The 16,720-nt window shown below is 41.9% G+C and overlaps 1 protein-coding gene and 1 non-coding gene across 13 annotated transcripts in view; one reads left to right on the top strand and one right to left on the bottom strand.

The window, feature by feature from the left end:
* The window catches only part of CUX1 (cut like homeobox 1), a 364,476-nt gene that overhangs the window by 191,762 nt on the left and 155,994 nt on the right, over positions 1 to 16,720 (top strand). For all 12 annotated transcript variants that reach the window (XM_025425918.3, XM_025425917.3, XM_025425919.3 and 9 more), the window contains one exon: positions 2,588 to 2,666. In XM_025425918.3, coding sequence (XP_025281703.1) covers positions 2,588 to 2,666 — 79 coding nt within the window. The remainder of the gene's footprint in view (positions 1 to 2,587; positions 2,667 to 16,720) is intronic.
* LOC112646394 (U6 spliceosomal RNA) lies at positions 16,038 to 16,144 on the bottom strand. Its single transcript, XR_003127626.1, has one exon. It is a non-coding gene; the product is annotated as a U6 spliceosomal RNA (small nuclear RNA).

Here is a 16,720-nt window from a genome sequence, read left to right as displayed (position 1 = left end):
GGAGAGACAGGATCTTTCCAGATCTCATCCTTTGTCCACCAGAGAGGCAGCGACCCTTTGTACACTTGGTCGTACTACCTGGAAAGCGAAGGACCCTCCCTCCTCGGGTCCTGAGCTGAGTAGAGAAGCCTCTGTCGGGATCAGGACATACAAAGAGCTGCCAGGGCATGTGCCCTGCTTCCTAGGCAGAAACTCTGCTCCCCATGAACACATTGCTCTCCAGAAGTAACAGAAAGACCCAGAGCATAGGGAGTGTTCCAGACATCTGAAGAGGTAACTCCAAATCCACTTTTACTCAAAACATCTACATAGGGGATGTTTAGATACAGATAAAATCATACTATTAAGACATTTTCCAAATTTTGCAATAGGTACTGGAAAAGATTGATATATTATGATAGCACAATCCAGCATTTTACATATGGTTTAATTTCAGATACATTTCTAACAGCTTTATTGAGATATAATTCACATACTGTTTAATTCACCCATTTAAAATCTGCAGCCCATTGACTTTTAGTAGAGTCACAAAAAGTTGTGCAACCATTAACAATCAACTGTATAGAGTGTTTCATCACCCCATAAAGAAACCCTGCACCCTAAGCTATCCTCCTCCAAACCCCCATCCTCTCCAGCCCCAGACAACCACTAACCTACTTTCTATCACTCTATAGTGCCTGTGTGACTGCATTTCATTCAACTGTATGTTTTTTTTTTTTTTAATTAGAAAAAAAAAACTTTGAAGAGAATTTGAAATCAGACAGAGGATGACTTCTACTGGAGAGTGGCAGAATTGGGATTTTTATTTTCCTCTCAATCTCTCTCTCTCGATTTTTTTTTTTTTAATTTTTCTAGTCATACAATCAGCCTGAATTGCTACTACTTGGAGGGGGGAGAAACCCACCTTATTGTAAAAATAAAGAGAAAACGGTCTTGTCATTCTTAAGTAGTCCTTGGGGATTATTCTGAATACTTCCCCAGCACCTAAAAATCGGTCTTATTTTATGGGAGGAAAATGTGTCTGAGTTCCAGACAGCTGACTTCAAATGGGAATTTTGGAGCCCAACTGGCTAGAAACTGGAAATGCTTGTCTGCTCTTCATTGGCTTTCCTGAGGCCTGGCCCCTGCCAGCCCTGGAGTCCCACTCCCCAGCGCCTTCCCATCCTTCATCAAGTGGCCTCTCTTGGCCCCGAACAAATTGTTGGTTGGCTCCCGTGAGGGACCCTATAATTAAGCCACATCCTTTTGCCTCTTTAATAACATTGGAGACAGAGAGTATAATTCTGTGAGGGGACCGAAGGAATATGTAATTTTGTGTCCTTTTCCTGAGCCAATATGAACTCGGTGCATGTAGCATCTTGCATGCTTCAGGTGTAAAGAGATCTGATATCTCAACAAGTGTGTTATGTGAGCAGAAGACGTACTGAGTTCATCTGGCAATCAGGGGCTCTTAGAATGTGTGTCCAGCATACCTTAGGAGTTTCATGTGTCACCTTTCTTTAATGAAGAGGCTTTACGCTAGCCCGGCTGGGTGAGCTCACAAGGCAGACTGATCCTGGCCACCATCACTAGTCTGGTACCAGAGTTAGAAACCTGGATGCCATCCTTGACTTACCTGCTTCTGCTTCCTCTGTGTCTCATATCAACACGGTTTGACCCCATTCTCCCTGATTCTCCCCATTCTCAATCCTTCCTGCCCTACAGAGTACTCACTGTGTGGGAGGTAGGAAGCCCTGAAATGTCCCCTTCTGCATGCACTGCTGGGCCTTTGTGGTCTGATCCCTGCTCACTTGACCAGTCTCATCACCCACATGTCCCTGTTCCCACCCCAGCAGACCCCCATGTTCCCTGGTATGTGACCACCTCATCTGTGGGTTCTTAATCTTGATTCCATGGACAGAACACAAGAGGACACATCAGTGTCCTAAATAGAGTAGAGTATGTTTTTAGGAGGCAGGTCCTTGGCTTTCATAAAATTCCTAACCAGGATCTATGAACCCCCAGATTTAAGAGTTTTGCTCTGGGTATTTGAACGTGCTCTTCCCCTTTCATGCAATGTCTCTCCTTCCCACCTTGATGAGCTACTCTTGTGGTCTCTGCTCAAAAGTCATCCAGTTTCCTACTTGGTGGCCCTTTCTTGGTGTCCCCATGGCTCTGCTTGCCCAGGATTTTGCCAGCTGGGACTTAATCACTTGTTTCCATACCTATTTCCCCACTGGACCATGGCTTCTAGGCTAGGAGCTGTCGCTCTGCACCCATCTCTAGCACAGTGTCTGGCATATGGTCAACTCTTGGTCAGTACTCGCAGAGAGCGGAAAAGGGACTGTTTTCTCAGCTGGGCAGTGTGACCAAGCATGGCAAATGGCTGCAGAGCACCACTCCTGCCTTGTCACCCTTGCCACCTGGGCTCACATGGCTTGTCTCCACTCCATGTGTTTATAGCCACTTACCCTAAGAGCAAGGCCCAGCTGTCTGGCACTTTCCTGAAGAAACCAGACTTCAGTTTGCCATGTGATGATTTCTTAGTTACCTCGTGACAAATTTTGAACTCTTTGTTTTTTCTTTTCCTCCTTCTCTTGTCTTTCAGATTGATGCACTGAGTAAAAGAAGCAAAGAAGCTGAGGCAGCCTTCTTGAATGTCTATAAAAGATTGATCGATGTTCCAGGTAAGTCCAATAACTTATACAGCCCACCAGTGGGCATTGTGTGTTGGTGAGTTGGTGGCTCTCGGGCTTCCTCTTCTCCGCTTCCCTGAGGGAATTATACCAGGAAACTGGGAATTCTGAATATGGATTCTCCAAAACTGAGACTTTGGATGGGTATGGAAATTAGATGCATATTTGCTGAAGTTAATCATATAACTTCCACGTGATGCCTTTGTAAATACAGAAACTCAAATCTGTGGGGCTGCCTTTGGCTTCGGTATAAAATGCTGCACATTCTTAGAGAAGAAATCAAACCCATGTGTGGGCCATGCAGGCATCATGAATGTTCATGGTTCTGGGCTGATTCAGGAATGGCCCTCATTGGGCCCCTCAAACACCTCCTCCCTCTCAGGTCATCCAGGGAATTAGTATCCTCTGGCCAAGTCTTTGACTTAAGGGTTATAGCCGAAGGCAAGGGGTAGCCTGTTTACCACGTGTGTGGGTTGTTTCTTCTTTTAAAGGAACTAAAGAGTTAACCTTTTAATAATGCTTGCTGGGCAGTCAGAGAGGTAACGGCTTTCCATTCCTTATTTTAGAAAAGTAAGGCAGAATTTAGAGCACCTTGAGCCACTGTTCCCATTGGTCCTCTTTTCCTGGGTGTTCCATTCACTTAGAATCCATGGAGAGGTGATGGACATGATCACATGGTCCTAGCTCAATCCTGGAAAGACTCAGATCAGAAATTTAGGAAAGTTGTTTGAATATCCTCCTCTTCAGACCAAGGAAACCAAATTACCAACACCCTCCCCTACTCAGCCATTGGAGTTGCTCACTTGCTTTTAGTAATCCTCTGAACATTACTGGCATTACTAGAGCTGCTTTTAGCAAAACAGAGCAAAAGCAGGTCTCCTTGGTATCTGTATTTGTATTCCAGTTTAGGTTCTCTGTGGGCTCTGCTGTCCCTTCTGGGAATGGGAGTTAATAGAGGCCACAGCAAGCTAGGTGTGGCAGGAAGCACTTTGGACACTTTGGACAGAGAGGAGGGAGATACAGATTCTCCTGTCAGGGCCTGTTGTCTTGGTCACATTCCTTTTCTTCTCCGGACTTAAGCTTTTCTAATCTGGAAAATGGAATAAGGTAGGGGAACAGCCTAGTGATGATGATAATAGTTTTTTTTTTTCTAACTTTTCACTGTCTTTGGAGTATATCCAGCCCTTAGTTCCAACTCCTAGGCTTTTGATTTTCTGCAAGAATTTGTGTCTATCTAGGGGTTCTCCAAAGGCCCTGACCATGGCTCATGAGGAGCTCTTCACAGTAACTGGATCATTTGATGCCTGACCTGGACTATTTCTCAGGAATCGGCAGCTTGGTGGGCCTACTTGCATTTTTTATTTTGCAACTTTTGTGTCAGTGACTTAGTTAAAAGGGGACAGGCTTGTTTTGTCTTTGCCAAAGACCCAGAGAGCCTTTAGCTGCTGTGTTTTAAATAACCTACACTCTATTTTAAAAGTCCATTTGTACCTGGGTTTTCCCTTAGTGAAGTTTCTCAACTGGGTAGTTACTTTCCAAGTTACTGGGTTTCTCTTCAGTTTTTCCATCTTCATATTCCATAGAAAAAGCAGAGATGGTTTTTAAATCAACACTCCTCTTTGCCTGACCAGGCCTCATTCATAGACAGACATAATTTTTACAGAATTTTGATCATAACATGGGTATATATTTATATTCTGCCCTTTTTTTATTAATATAATACCATCGACATTTTTTTCTGTATCGGTGATAATCTTCATAATTATTATTTTTGGCTGGAGAATTAAAGTTTGCAGTTTCAATTTAAGATGATAGGAGCAAATGATGTTTGATGTTTTCTGTTAAGAGTAGAAGTCAATTCGAGTACATCTGTATCCACATAGAACATTTTTACCCACCTCCTAGGTATTTTTTTCTTAAAAATGCTGTGGTCTGACAGATCTAACAAGTTCCTTAAAAAGCAGGAATGGAGCTTGGAGCACTCTACCTGTGTTTTGAAGTCTGCTTATTGCTCAGATGAAGTAATCCTGCGGCTGAGCCTTACAGGAAGGGTCTGGTCAATAGCATTGCATTTACTGACAGTCATGCAGTTGGGGGAGTCAGGGTGCCTTAACTGTCTGTGTGTTCCAGGCTTCCATCCAGCTGAACCCAGAAACATTGGTGGGGTGTGTTAAGTTCTAGTTGCAAGAGACAGCAACTTATACTCTGTCAGAAAAGTGAAGGAAGAGCTCTCGGGAATAATGGGATGGGTATTTCAGCTATGTGTCATATAGCCCAGCTCCAGGAGCCCAGGAAGAGCTGACCAGCTGGCTCCAGGAAAAGGAGGAGACAAAGCCCCAGTAACTAAGGAGGTTGATCCAGAAATCTGACAGAACCAAGCCCTACTGTCCCCGGTCCAGAAATTTTTTTAAAAAGGATTTTATTTATTTACTTGAGAGAAAGAGTGAGTTAGCAGAGAGAAAGAATGTCAGGCAGACTCCACATTGATCCTGGAGCCTGACACAGGGCTTGACCTCATGACCCTGAGATCATGACCTAAGCCGAAACCAAGAATCAGATGTTCCACTGACTGAGCCACCCAGGTGCACCCCTGCCAAACCGTTCAGGAATTTTATTTATTTGTGTCTTTTCTTATTTCTCACCTGCTAGTTCTACTGGAATGAAAGCTCTCTGAGGACACTTTGCTTTATCACTCTGTGCCCAAGACTTGGAGCAGGGCCTGGCATACCACGGGTGTGATATGTTGCATGACCCGAGGGGTGCATCATCACAGAGCCACCCTGGAGTCCTCAGCAGCAGAAGTCACCAAGGGACATGCTAGTGGCTCTTATAGCTCAATCTCGGCTCAGTTCTAACTCCTTAGTGTCAGTTTGCATATCCAGTAGCTCCTAGGCACACCCACTGGGATGACTGATGTGCACCCCGAAGCTACCCAGTGTGTCCAGAGAAAACCAGCTCCTTCTTGCTTTGCCTCTCTTAGCAAGCAGCACCACCTTCAACCCACCTGCTCACACGAGAGCATGGGGTCACCAAGTCCTGGCCATTCTGCCTCCAGAATGTTCTCTATTCCATTCACCTCTCTCCATCCCAGCTTCTGCTCTCCATTTTGTAGTTCAGGCCACCCCCCTTGTGTCTGCAGTATCTCAGAGTGAGTCTCTGTGCTTATAGGAATAGATTTGTTTCTACCCTGCCGGCAGGCCAGGCCCCATCTCAGCTGATACATTACTCACCCCAATTGACTTGAGACCCTCCTACCTGGCCTCCCAGGTCTGGCTTAGCCCTTTAATACACACACACTCACTCACTCACTCACTCACCCTCCCAGCACCCTGTGTCTGTCTCTGTCGTAACTACTTGGTACTCTGCTGTTTTCCTTTTGGGCCCAGCAGAGAGATGGGGCAATGTGGTCTTGTCCTTATTTTCCTAGTGTCCACCCCGATGCCTGCCACATAGAGAAACTCTACAAGTACTGGTTAAATGAATACATTGGGGTCAGATCATTTTTTCAAAATGCTTTCTGAGGTTTTGCAGTCTTTAATTGTTCATATTGGACATTCTAACCCAGAGTGCAAGAGAATGGAGCATATCATGTACTGAGTTGTAGCAGTGCGGAATAGCTGTCTGGGCTCTCCTTTTGGTTCAGTGTTCTCCTATAAAGATTTACCTGGACACATAAACATTTATATGACACTTAGCACTCTGGGTTTAGCAGCCCGGCACATGTGCTTCAGAATCTGTGCTTGGTTTAACAGCTGTTCTGCTGGCGTGCCAAGCTTTGCACACCCTGTGTCCACCCCATGCTCCCCTCCCATCCTCCTTTCTGGCAGTGGTGTGACTCGGCTCTGAGGGAGAAGAAACATTTGAGCCCTGGCTGCTCCTCCCTCTTGCTCATCTTCCACATCCCATATCCCAAATCCTGCTATTTCTCTTCCCCAAAGCTCCTTCATATTAAAGATACTGAATAAACATTTAAATATAGAATTGTCCTGATGAGTCCTTCAAACAGGTAAAATAGTTAAAACCCTCATATTTACCTTCTTCCTCACTTGCCACCAGATTGTTCTTCATTTTATAGTCAGTTTTGAGAATATTTTAAAATGCTTTTTATTGGGAATATCCTGCTTACTTCAGCCAAAGCATGCTTCCTTTCCACACTGCTGTGACTTCCCCCACAAATGGGGTTAGTTGGTCAGCACCTCAGAAACTGCCCTTCCCTGTGTCCTAGGAACCATGCTGAGCCGCAGGGGTAGAATCGGGAGCTAATCAGCCAGATAGCTTCCTGTTTTCATGGACCTCAGAGGGTGGTGGGAATGTGGGTATTAAAAGTAATCACACACATAGTTATACAGTATAGGTATGACAAGTATTTTGGAGGCAGAGTCCATTGGGCAGGAGAGTATAGATCAGAAAGGACTGGGCAGGATCCCGGGCAGCTGCTGTTGGCAGTGACAAGAGTGGCCAAGTACGATGTCATCTAAACCAAAACACTGTCACTAGTCAAGAGGGCCCTGCTAATAGTTATGCCCCAAAAAGGGCACACACCAGTGTGGTCACCTGCTGCAAAGCCAGGCAGAGGCCTGGTAGATTATGTGAAAGATTCTAGACTTCATCTAACAGAGAAACCAGGAATGACTTGTAAGCAGAAAAAGACACTATCAGATGAGCATAATAAAAAAGTCATCCTGACTTCGGGGAACATGGGGAGGAAGAGATGAGGTCACTTGGTTTTAGATGGCGGGAGTAGAATTAGAGGAAAATGGTTGGATTTCAGCTGCATGAAGGAGGTAGAGTGGATGGTTGAGGAAGGTAACCAGGACAGCCTTTGCCAGGACCTGGTGGGCACAGCATTACTTCCTTCAGGACTTACTTACATGGTTCCCTGTGGTTCATTAATTAAAAGGAGAACCAACAAGGGCACCTGGGTAGCTCAGTCGGTTAAGCATTCAGCTCTTGATTTTGGCTGAAGTCATGATCTCAGGGTTATGAGATTGAGCCCCATGTCATCTGGCTGTGAGCTCATCAGGGGATTCTGCTTGAGATTCTCCCTCTCCCTCTGCCCCCAGCCCCACTCTATAAAATAAATAAATCTTGAAAGACCAACAGACCATTGGGAGGATTAACCTCTCTTCTATTATCATCTCTGATTATTGTGTTAATTGAAAATGGCCTTTGCCTTTGTTGTCAGTGTCATGGCCATAGGAAAGGAGTTTTACATTTTGATTCATAAATAAGTTAGTAGATTTTACTACATTAGTTGAGATGACTTCATCTGTCAGTTTCATCACAAATGGATTTTGTATCCATAATGTTTGTGGTCAACATATAGAAGTGTCTTAAACTTGGACATATTTAAGTTTATTTCTTTTAATACACCTTTGATCAAGATTTGTACTTACTACTTGCTGATGATTAGCCTCATGAAGAAGAGCATCATAGCCAACTGCCAACAACATGACTTGGTAAGGACACCTAGGCGAGGCCCCCTGCCCAGAGGGGAAGTCCCTCTGCCACTGGGTCCCTCACAAGGCCAGTGTCCTTCCGCATGGGCATCTGTATTTGTGGGTGAGAGCCAAGTTAGTGAATATCTGTCAACAACAGTGATCCTGAGCGTGTAGGAAGAAGTTCAAGGTATGCTGTTTAAGAAGCCCTATAACCCATTACCTTGGCCAGCACTTCCCGGTAGTGTGTTTTTTTGCCAGGCCCTGGAGCACGCACCTAAGGTACAAATGCAGTTGAGCTTTGGCCCTTGCTTGGCCCTTGGGTGGTTTCCTTTTTGGGTGGTGGGAGACTACACAGCCTTTGAGAAAATATTCCCCATACTTAAACAGGCTACACAGGCAGCCTCCATCCCTCCTCCTAATGAAAGGAGAAATAAAGGTCTCAGCTCTTAAAGTGTGATCCTCTCCAATAGCTGGAAATATTCTAGAATGACCTCTTTAAAGGCTTTTGCATAGCTGGAATGTTACTGTATTCTGAGCAAAATTACAATGGTATGCATAATCTGCCAGGAATTAACTTTGCGTGGGTGACTTGCTCTTGCTTCTTAATACTTTTCAGATTTTTTTTTTTACAATGAGCATGTATTTATCTGTACAATTGGAGGGGGGAGCATAAATCAGGAAAATAATCACGATCTTAGTTTCTAAATAGCCCTTACTGGTGGATTACAGATAAGAATGTAAGCATTAGTCAGTTGAGTGTTTTTGAGACCCTTAACAATTTGTGTAAAACACAGCTATGACTTTCCTGTCTCAGAAGCATCTTGATAATGGTATTTTTTTGAAGTTTCAAAAGGAGAAAAAGAGACAAAGTGGGTGGAGCTCCCACCTGTGCATCAGGTGCTACAGCCTCTCTGCTTTGGTATAGATTCATCAGAAAAGCCTCTCTGCAAGCTCCCATCGCCTTCTTGTCTCTGTCTGTGGCCCTCCTCGCTAAGATGTGGTTTAGGTCCTACAGATAGAAAACCTTCAAACACAAAGGCAGTGCCTGGAAGGGTTTATTTTAAGATTTAAATCTGAGGAAGCACATTACCAGTGATATAAAATATTCATTGACTCATGAAACACTGCTAGAACTTCATGTTTCATGACCGCCCGCTCTCGCTTTATTTCCGTGGAATAACCAGCCTGCAGGTCTAAGTAGAGGTGTTAGTTTGCAGAAGTCTTGAAAGAAAGCTACCCGAAGAGAGGCCGCTCCATTTTCAGAACCCACTCAAAAATACCCCTGCTCCAAGGTGCTCCTCTGGGAGGTTTTAATTTGCATTCAGGAAAACCTGCCCTAGTAAATATCCCCAGCCGCCTAGCATTTGAGGATCCAGAAATAAAGTAGAACGTCATCATTTTTGAGAACTGCTTTTTAATGCTCCTCCATAGGAAGACAATAATAATCTGGTCCCTCCTTCCCAGCCTGTCCCCGACTCAAGGTTCCCAACAGCAAGACTCCTGGAAAAAAGAAATGAAATCTTAGGATTTAGTTAGAAAGACCCCTTGCTTCTTGTACCAGGGCTTGTGCTCCTTGGTGGCATTTTTTAAGACTGTAGGGATGTGGTCACCCCAGCCTGATCCTGTGAGGCTGCTCCAGTCCATGTATTCTAGATCTCCTGGTATTGACAGCCAAGCCAGTGCCCAGGCCCCTCTGAGAGAGAGAACTCTGTAACCTCAGGATCCCCTTTGCACATTTTCAGTTTGCCTTCATAAAACATTTTCATTCACACACAAGAAGCAGCCGCCAGCACCCTAATGGGACAGAAGAGGAACTGGGGCTGAGATATGAAGGTTGTGGTTGCACATACCCTCTTGTCTTTCAACTGGTTGCAGGGCCCTAGCTGTTCCCACAGCAGCCTGGGGACTAGGGATCAGGGACGGTGATGCTCTGCCCCATGCTGAGGAAGCTGTAAACCAGGTAGGGAGGTAGCTCCTCTAACACTCATTGATCAGCTTCAAATTTGGGGCCTGATGAGCCTCTTCATTTTACAACCAAAGGTTTGCTGGCTGGGCAATTAGCTACATTTTAAAAATAGACAGACGTGACAAGATGGGCGTCTGGGTGCTGGCCACCACTTTCATGTGCTGCCTCTCCTTTGGGCTCTCCCTGCCCATCCATTTCTCAGTCCCTCGACACAGCTTGGGAACTCGCCAGCCGGGACTTGGGAATCCTGGGTTTGCTTGCATGGGGAGGTGTGTCGCCTCTTCCCCCCTCTGCCGTAACCAGGGTGGTCCTGGCATACTTGATATCTAGACAGCTTTTCATCAGTTGCTCATCAGCATGCTAATTGCTGTATGACTAATTATGCCCTGAATTCCAGTTGATTTTCTTAATGAGACAGCTGGGTTAATTATGTAATCGAATGATTACATTAGCCTAGAGTGCCCCGGCGAAAAGTAGCGTCTGCCTCCCTGTGATGTCATCGCAGGGATGGCAGTCACAGGGGCCACTTTCCCTCTCCAAAGGCAGGGACAGCCCCACCACCCGCAGAGCTCTCTGCACAGACGCGGGCTTGGTTTAGCGAGGTCATTCTTTCCAGTCCTTGTCCTGCATATGGAGAGGCAGCTCACCACTCGCTTGTCCACACCCTCCCCAGCACACCTCGGCCCCAGCCTGTACTCTCCATGAAGTCCAGCGGCATCCTCTTCCTTCTAGAATGTCCCTCGCCAAGAGTGTCGAGTTTTATCAGAGCGTGCCAGCACTTCCTTTATGGTGGCCCAGAGAATCCAAAACAAGAGGAATGAAGACCAGAGTGTGGCAGTTTACACAAAGTCTAAAGAGCACAGACTGGCCCCAACCTTATCCTCCTTTTCTTCATCCATGTTCAGTTTCATTCCTTCTTTCCATCCTGATCTCCACGTGCCTCGCACTTGGCTGAGAAAGTACATGTGATCTGAGGAGGGTGACATGTTCCAGCCACAGGCCAGCTCTCTACTTCCCATGACAGCAAAACTCCCAGAATCAGTTATGCCTGCTGATCCCTCCTCACCCACTGCTATACTCCTCCTTCCCCAGCGGCACAGCAGCCTCTTCCTTGTGGGACTCTGAATGTGGGCAGATCCCAGACTCTGCTTAGCCTTTTTCTTTTCTGCATTTATATTCTCTCCCTAAGTATCTTCTGATTCATGTTATCCTCCCAAATGCTACTACCAGCCTCACCGAGGCCACCATGACCTCTCGCCTAACCGGGCTCACCCCCTTTCATCTCCCTTCTCCTGTCTGTCCTTTGCATGGCAGCTGGATGGGTCCAAGTCAGTGGTTTCCAGACTACTCTTGTTCTTGTACCCCAAGTCTTGAATTCATACCCCCAGCATATGCTTACGTATTGACTTATTTAAATGATATGCATGTGTAATTACAGAAACGCATTAAATACATTATAAATCACATTATTAAAAAGATGTGATGAAGAATAAAAGTGACTTCAAATTTATATTGTATCAGCAGTACAAAAAACTTTCTGCTCTCAAGAAAAAAAAATCACATTTTAATGTCAACTTGATAGAGGCATGATTTGCATCCAATAAAATGCACCCATCTTAAGTGTACAATTTGGTAGTGTGACCACCCTCACAATCAGGATATGGAACATTTCCATTGCCTCAAAAGTTCCCTGATGATCCCAGACCCCAGCAATCACTGATCTGTTTTCTGTGGCTTTTGATTAGATCTGCCATTTCTGATCTTTCACATAAATGGAGTCGCTGGCTATGTACTTTCTTCTGTTCTGGCTTCCTCCCCTCAGCATGGTGTGTGGGGATTTGTCTTTGTCGTTCATCTGTATCAGAGTCCTTTCCTTCTCATTGTGGAATGGGATTCCACCATATAGAATATAACAATGGGCTTATTTATGATGGACATTTGTGTTGTTTCCAACGTAAGGCTATTGTGATTAACCTGCTATAAAAGCATTTGTGAGCGGTGAATTCATAACGATGAATTCATTCATTCATAATGATGTGGACATACGATTTAAATACCCAGGACTGGAACTGTTGAGACATAGAGGGTAGGCACATGGTTAGCTTGATATGAAACTACAAGGCTGTTTTTTCAAAGCAATTGTATCATTTTATCCCCCAGTAAGAAACCAGTGGGAGTTCCAGTTACTCCACGTCCTCTCCATCCGTTGGTATTGGCAGGCTCTTCAACATTAGACACTATAGTGAGTGTATAGTATTTTGTTGTGATATTAGTTTACATTTTCCTGATGACTGATGATGCTCTTTTTGTCATGTGCCTTCTTTTAATCATTCTTAGATCTTTACTTATAAGGGGTTTAAAATCTTTTGCCCATTGAAACAATAGATGGTGGTTATATAACTTCTGAGTTGTGAGTTTGTATATATTCTAGATACAAGTCCTTTGTCAAATACATACATTCCAAATGTTTTCTCCCCAGATGAGGATAAGTTTTTATTTTAATAAAGTCTCAAGTTACTATAATTACTATGTTTTTTGCTTTTTGTGTATTAAGAAATTGCTGCTTAAGTTATAATTTTTCTCTTATATTTTTTGAGTGAAGTTGTATAATTTTTATCTTTTACCTCTAGGCCTATAATACATTTTGAGTTAATTTTGATATATGATATGAGGTTAGTGTCGAGTTTCATTGAAAATTAATGGACATTATGTGAGATTTTTTTGTTCTAGATCCTCTTTTTTTTAATAAAAGGGATCATCTATTTTATTTCATCAGTCTGGGTGTCTATCCTTTTTTGTGTGTGTATATTTTTTTATTGGAGTTTGATTTGCCAACATATAGCATAACACCCAGTGCTCATCCGTCAAGTGTTTGTGTCTATCCTTCTGTTAATGTCACACATCTTGGTGACAGTCTTAAAATTAGGTAATATAAATCGTTTATCTTTGATCTTTTTCAAAATTGTTTTTAGCTAGTTGAATTTCAATATATATTGTAGATTTAACTCGTCAGTTTTTATAAACATGTCTCCTAGGATTTTAATCAAGGTTCCTCTGTAGATAATCTGAGGAAAATTGACAACACTCTTGAATCTTTCAATTCAAACATGGTATATTTATTTAGGTTTTTTGTAACTTCCCTCAGCAATATTTTATAGTTTTCAACATACAAGCCTGGCACATATTTTATCCAGTATATCCTCAAGTAGGTTATGTTTTTGGATGCTATAGTAAATAGTATTTTCTTTATAATTTTCTTTTCCATCTGTCACATTTATATAGAGATGCAGTTAATTTTTATATAATACTATATTTGTATCCTTTTCAAAATCACTTATTATTCTCAAAGTTTTTCTGTAGATTCCTTAGGATAGCCTATCTTGAATGTTCCTTGTGCTCTTGAAGGGATTGTGTACTTTGTAGATGTCGGATGGAATGTTCCGTAAATACCAGTTACGTCAGATTGGTTGATAATGTTATTGAAGTTTCCTGTATCCACATTTATTTCCAACCTGTAATGTCAAATATTTGTTTTTCTTGGTTGTTTTTGTTTTGTTTTGCACTGGCTAGGACATCAGGTATAACAGTGAATAGAAGTGGTGAAAGCAGACATCTTGCATTGGTCCCAACTTTGAGGAAAAGCATTCAATCTTTCACTGTTAAGAATGTTAGCTGTGGGGTTTTTAGTAGGCAGTCTTTTTTTTTTTTTTAAGATTTTATTTATTTATTCATGAGAGAGAGAGAGAGAGAGAGAGAGAGAGAGGCAGAGACACAGGCAGAGGGAGAAGCAGGCTCCATGCAGGGAGCCTGACGTGGGACTGGATCCCGAGTCTCCAGGATCAGGCCCTGGGCCGAAGGTGGTGCTAAATCACTGAGCCACCCAGGCTGCCCAGTAGACAGTCTTTATGAGGTTGAGAAAATGCCCTACTATTCCTAGTTTGCCAAGAGTTTTTGTCATAAATAGATACTAAATTCTGTCAGTTTTTTTTCCTACATCTATTGAGATGGTCATACAATTTTTCTCCTTTGTTCTCTTAGTACAGTGAAATTGTTTGATTGATTGTGTAATTTTAATACAGCCTTGTATTCCTAGGATAAATCTCAACTTGATTATGATGTATTGTGCTTTTTAGAATTCACTGGATTCATTTTGCTAATATTTTATTAAGCACTTTCACATTTAAGTTCATAAGGAATATAGAACTGTAGTCTTTTGTTTGTTTGAGTTTTTTTTCCCCCTTTTAATGTACTTATTGAGTTTTGGTATCAAGATAGTCCTGGTCTTATAAATGAGTTGAGAAGTGCTGCCTCTTTCTCTATTTGCTGAAAGAGTTGGTTTAAGATATCTATAATATCAATGTTATATTACACCATATCTATTATTGTGTGTAAGATATCTATTATTCTTCTCTAAAACTTCTCTAGTTCACCAGTGAAGCCATCTGGGCTTGACATTTTCTTTGGTGCAAAGTTTTTCATTACACATTTAAGTTCTTTAACATTTATAAGACTATTAAGATTTTTTTTCTTCTTGAGTCAGTTTTGGTAGTTTTTCAAGGAATGACCCATTTCATATAAATTATCCAATTTATTGGTGTAGTGTTGTTCATAATATTTTGTTATCTTTCAAATATCTGTAGGATATATGTGTAGTGATACCTCCTTTTTCATTCCTGAATCTTAGAATTTGTGGATTCTTTTTTCTTCTTGATCATTCTGGTTAGAGGCTTGTCTATTTTGATGATTATTTTTTTAAGAAACAGCTTTTGCTTGCCTTATCTGTGCCACCCCCAGCACTGCCATTTAGGTTTTATTACTCTCTGTTCTTATATTTACTAACTATGCTTGCTTTGAGTTTTATTCTCTCTTCTTTTTCAAGCTTCTTAACGTAGGGGTGGGGGGGCTATGTCATTGATTTATTGTTGTATTTGCAGGAAATGCATTGTATGATTTCTGTTCCTTTACATTTATCGAGATTTGTTTTATGGTCTCATATGTTCTATCTTTATGAGTGTCTATGTGCACTTGAAGAGAATGCATGTTCTGTAGTTGTTGAGTGGAGTGTTCTATAGATGGCAATCAGGTCAATTTGGTTGATAGTGTTGTTCAAGTCTTTTGTATCCACACTAATTTTATATCTAGTTGTCCTATTAGTGAGAACAGTTTTGAAGTCTTTATTATTGTAGACTTTTTTTTTCCTTTTAGTTCTTTCAGTTTTTGATTCATGTTTTGAAGCTTTGTTTTGGGGTATATGTATCTTTAGGATTGTTATAGCTTGTCAGTGATTTGGTTCTTTTTTTTTTTTTTTTTTTTTTTTAAGATTTCATTTATTTATTTGAAAGAGAGATCATGCACACACATGAGCACGGTAGGCAGAGGGAGAGGAAAAGAAAGAAGCAGACTCCCTGCCCAGAACCCTGAGATCATGACCTGAGCTGAAGTCAAATGCTTAACTAACTGAGACACCCAGGCACCTCAATGATTTGGTTAAGTTTATACAATGATTTTCTTTATCCCTAGTAATATTTCATGTCCTAGAGTTTCCTTTGTCTGATTTTGATTTAGGCGCTCCAGCTTTCTTTTATTTATATATATATAAATATCTATCTATCTATATATATATATCTATCTATCTATCTATCTATATATATATATATATATATATATATATTTTTTAAGATTTTGTTTATTGGGCAGCCTGGGTGGCCCAGTGGTTTAGCGCTGCCTTAAGCCCAGGGCATGATCCTGGAGACCCAGGATCAAGTCCCATGTCAGGCTCCCTGCATGTAGCCTGCTTCTCCCTCTGCCTCTCTCTCTCTCTCTCTCTGTCTCTCATGAATAAATAAATAAAATCTATTTTTAAAAAAGATTTTGTTTACTTCTTACACTTCTAGGTGTGTTATAACCCTACAGTAAATACATTGTTACTATTTTTGTTTTTTTCTTTCACCTTAAAAAAATATGAAACAGTCCACAAATTTGCACATCATCCTTGTGCAGGGACCATGCTAATCTTCCCTGTACCATTCCAGCTGTAGTATATGTGCTGCTGATGTGAGCACTACTGTTTTTGTTTTTAGTCAGTTATCGGGCACCTGGGTGGCTCAGTGATTAAGCATCTTCCTTTGGCTCGGTGTGATCCCAGGGTCCTGGGATCGAGTCCCATATCAGGCTCCCCATGGAGAGCCTGCTTGTCCCTCTGCCTGTGTCTCTGCCTCTCTCTGTCTCTTATGAATAAATAAATAAAATCTTTTTTTTAACATTTTAACATTTAACATTTTAAATGTTAAACATTTAACATCAGTTACCTGTTAAGGAGATTAAAAATGAGAAAAATATTATTTTATTTTTACCCATATGTATACCCTTTCCAGTATTGATTATTCTTCCATTCCCATCCAGGTTTCTATCTGGACCATTTTCTTTCAATCTCTAACATTTACTTTAAAATTTCTTATAGCATAGGTACACTGGCAGTGAATTTTGCCAGCTTTTGTTCACCTGAAGGAAGCAAAACCAACGTCAGCCTCATTTTTGAGGTATTTTTGTTGGGTATAAAACTGTTGAGGATTTTTGTTTGTTTTTCTTTCTCTCTCAGGACTGACCTGCTTTCTTTATTTTTTTAAGAGTTATTTCTT

The sequence above is a fragment of the Canis lupus genome, chromosome 6 (genome assembly GCF_003254725.2).
Source record: "Canis lupus dingo isolate Sandy chromosome 6, ASM325472v2, whole genome shotgun sequence".
In the NCBI taxonomy this organism is placed as follows: Eukaryota; Metazoa; Chordata; class Mammalia; order Carnivora; family Canidae; genus Canis; species Canis lupus.
Note: the sequence above shows the minus strand (reverse complement) of the source record. Positions and strands in the feature narration are given on the sequence as shown.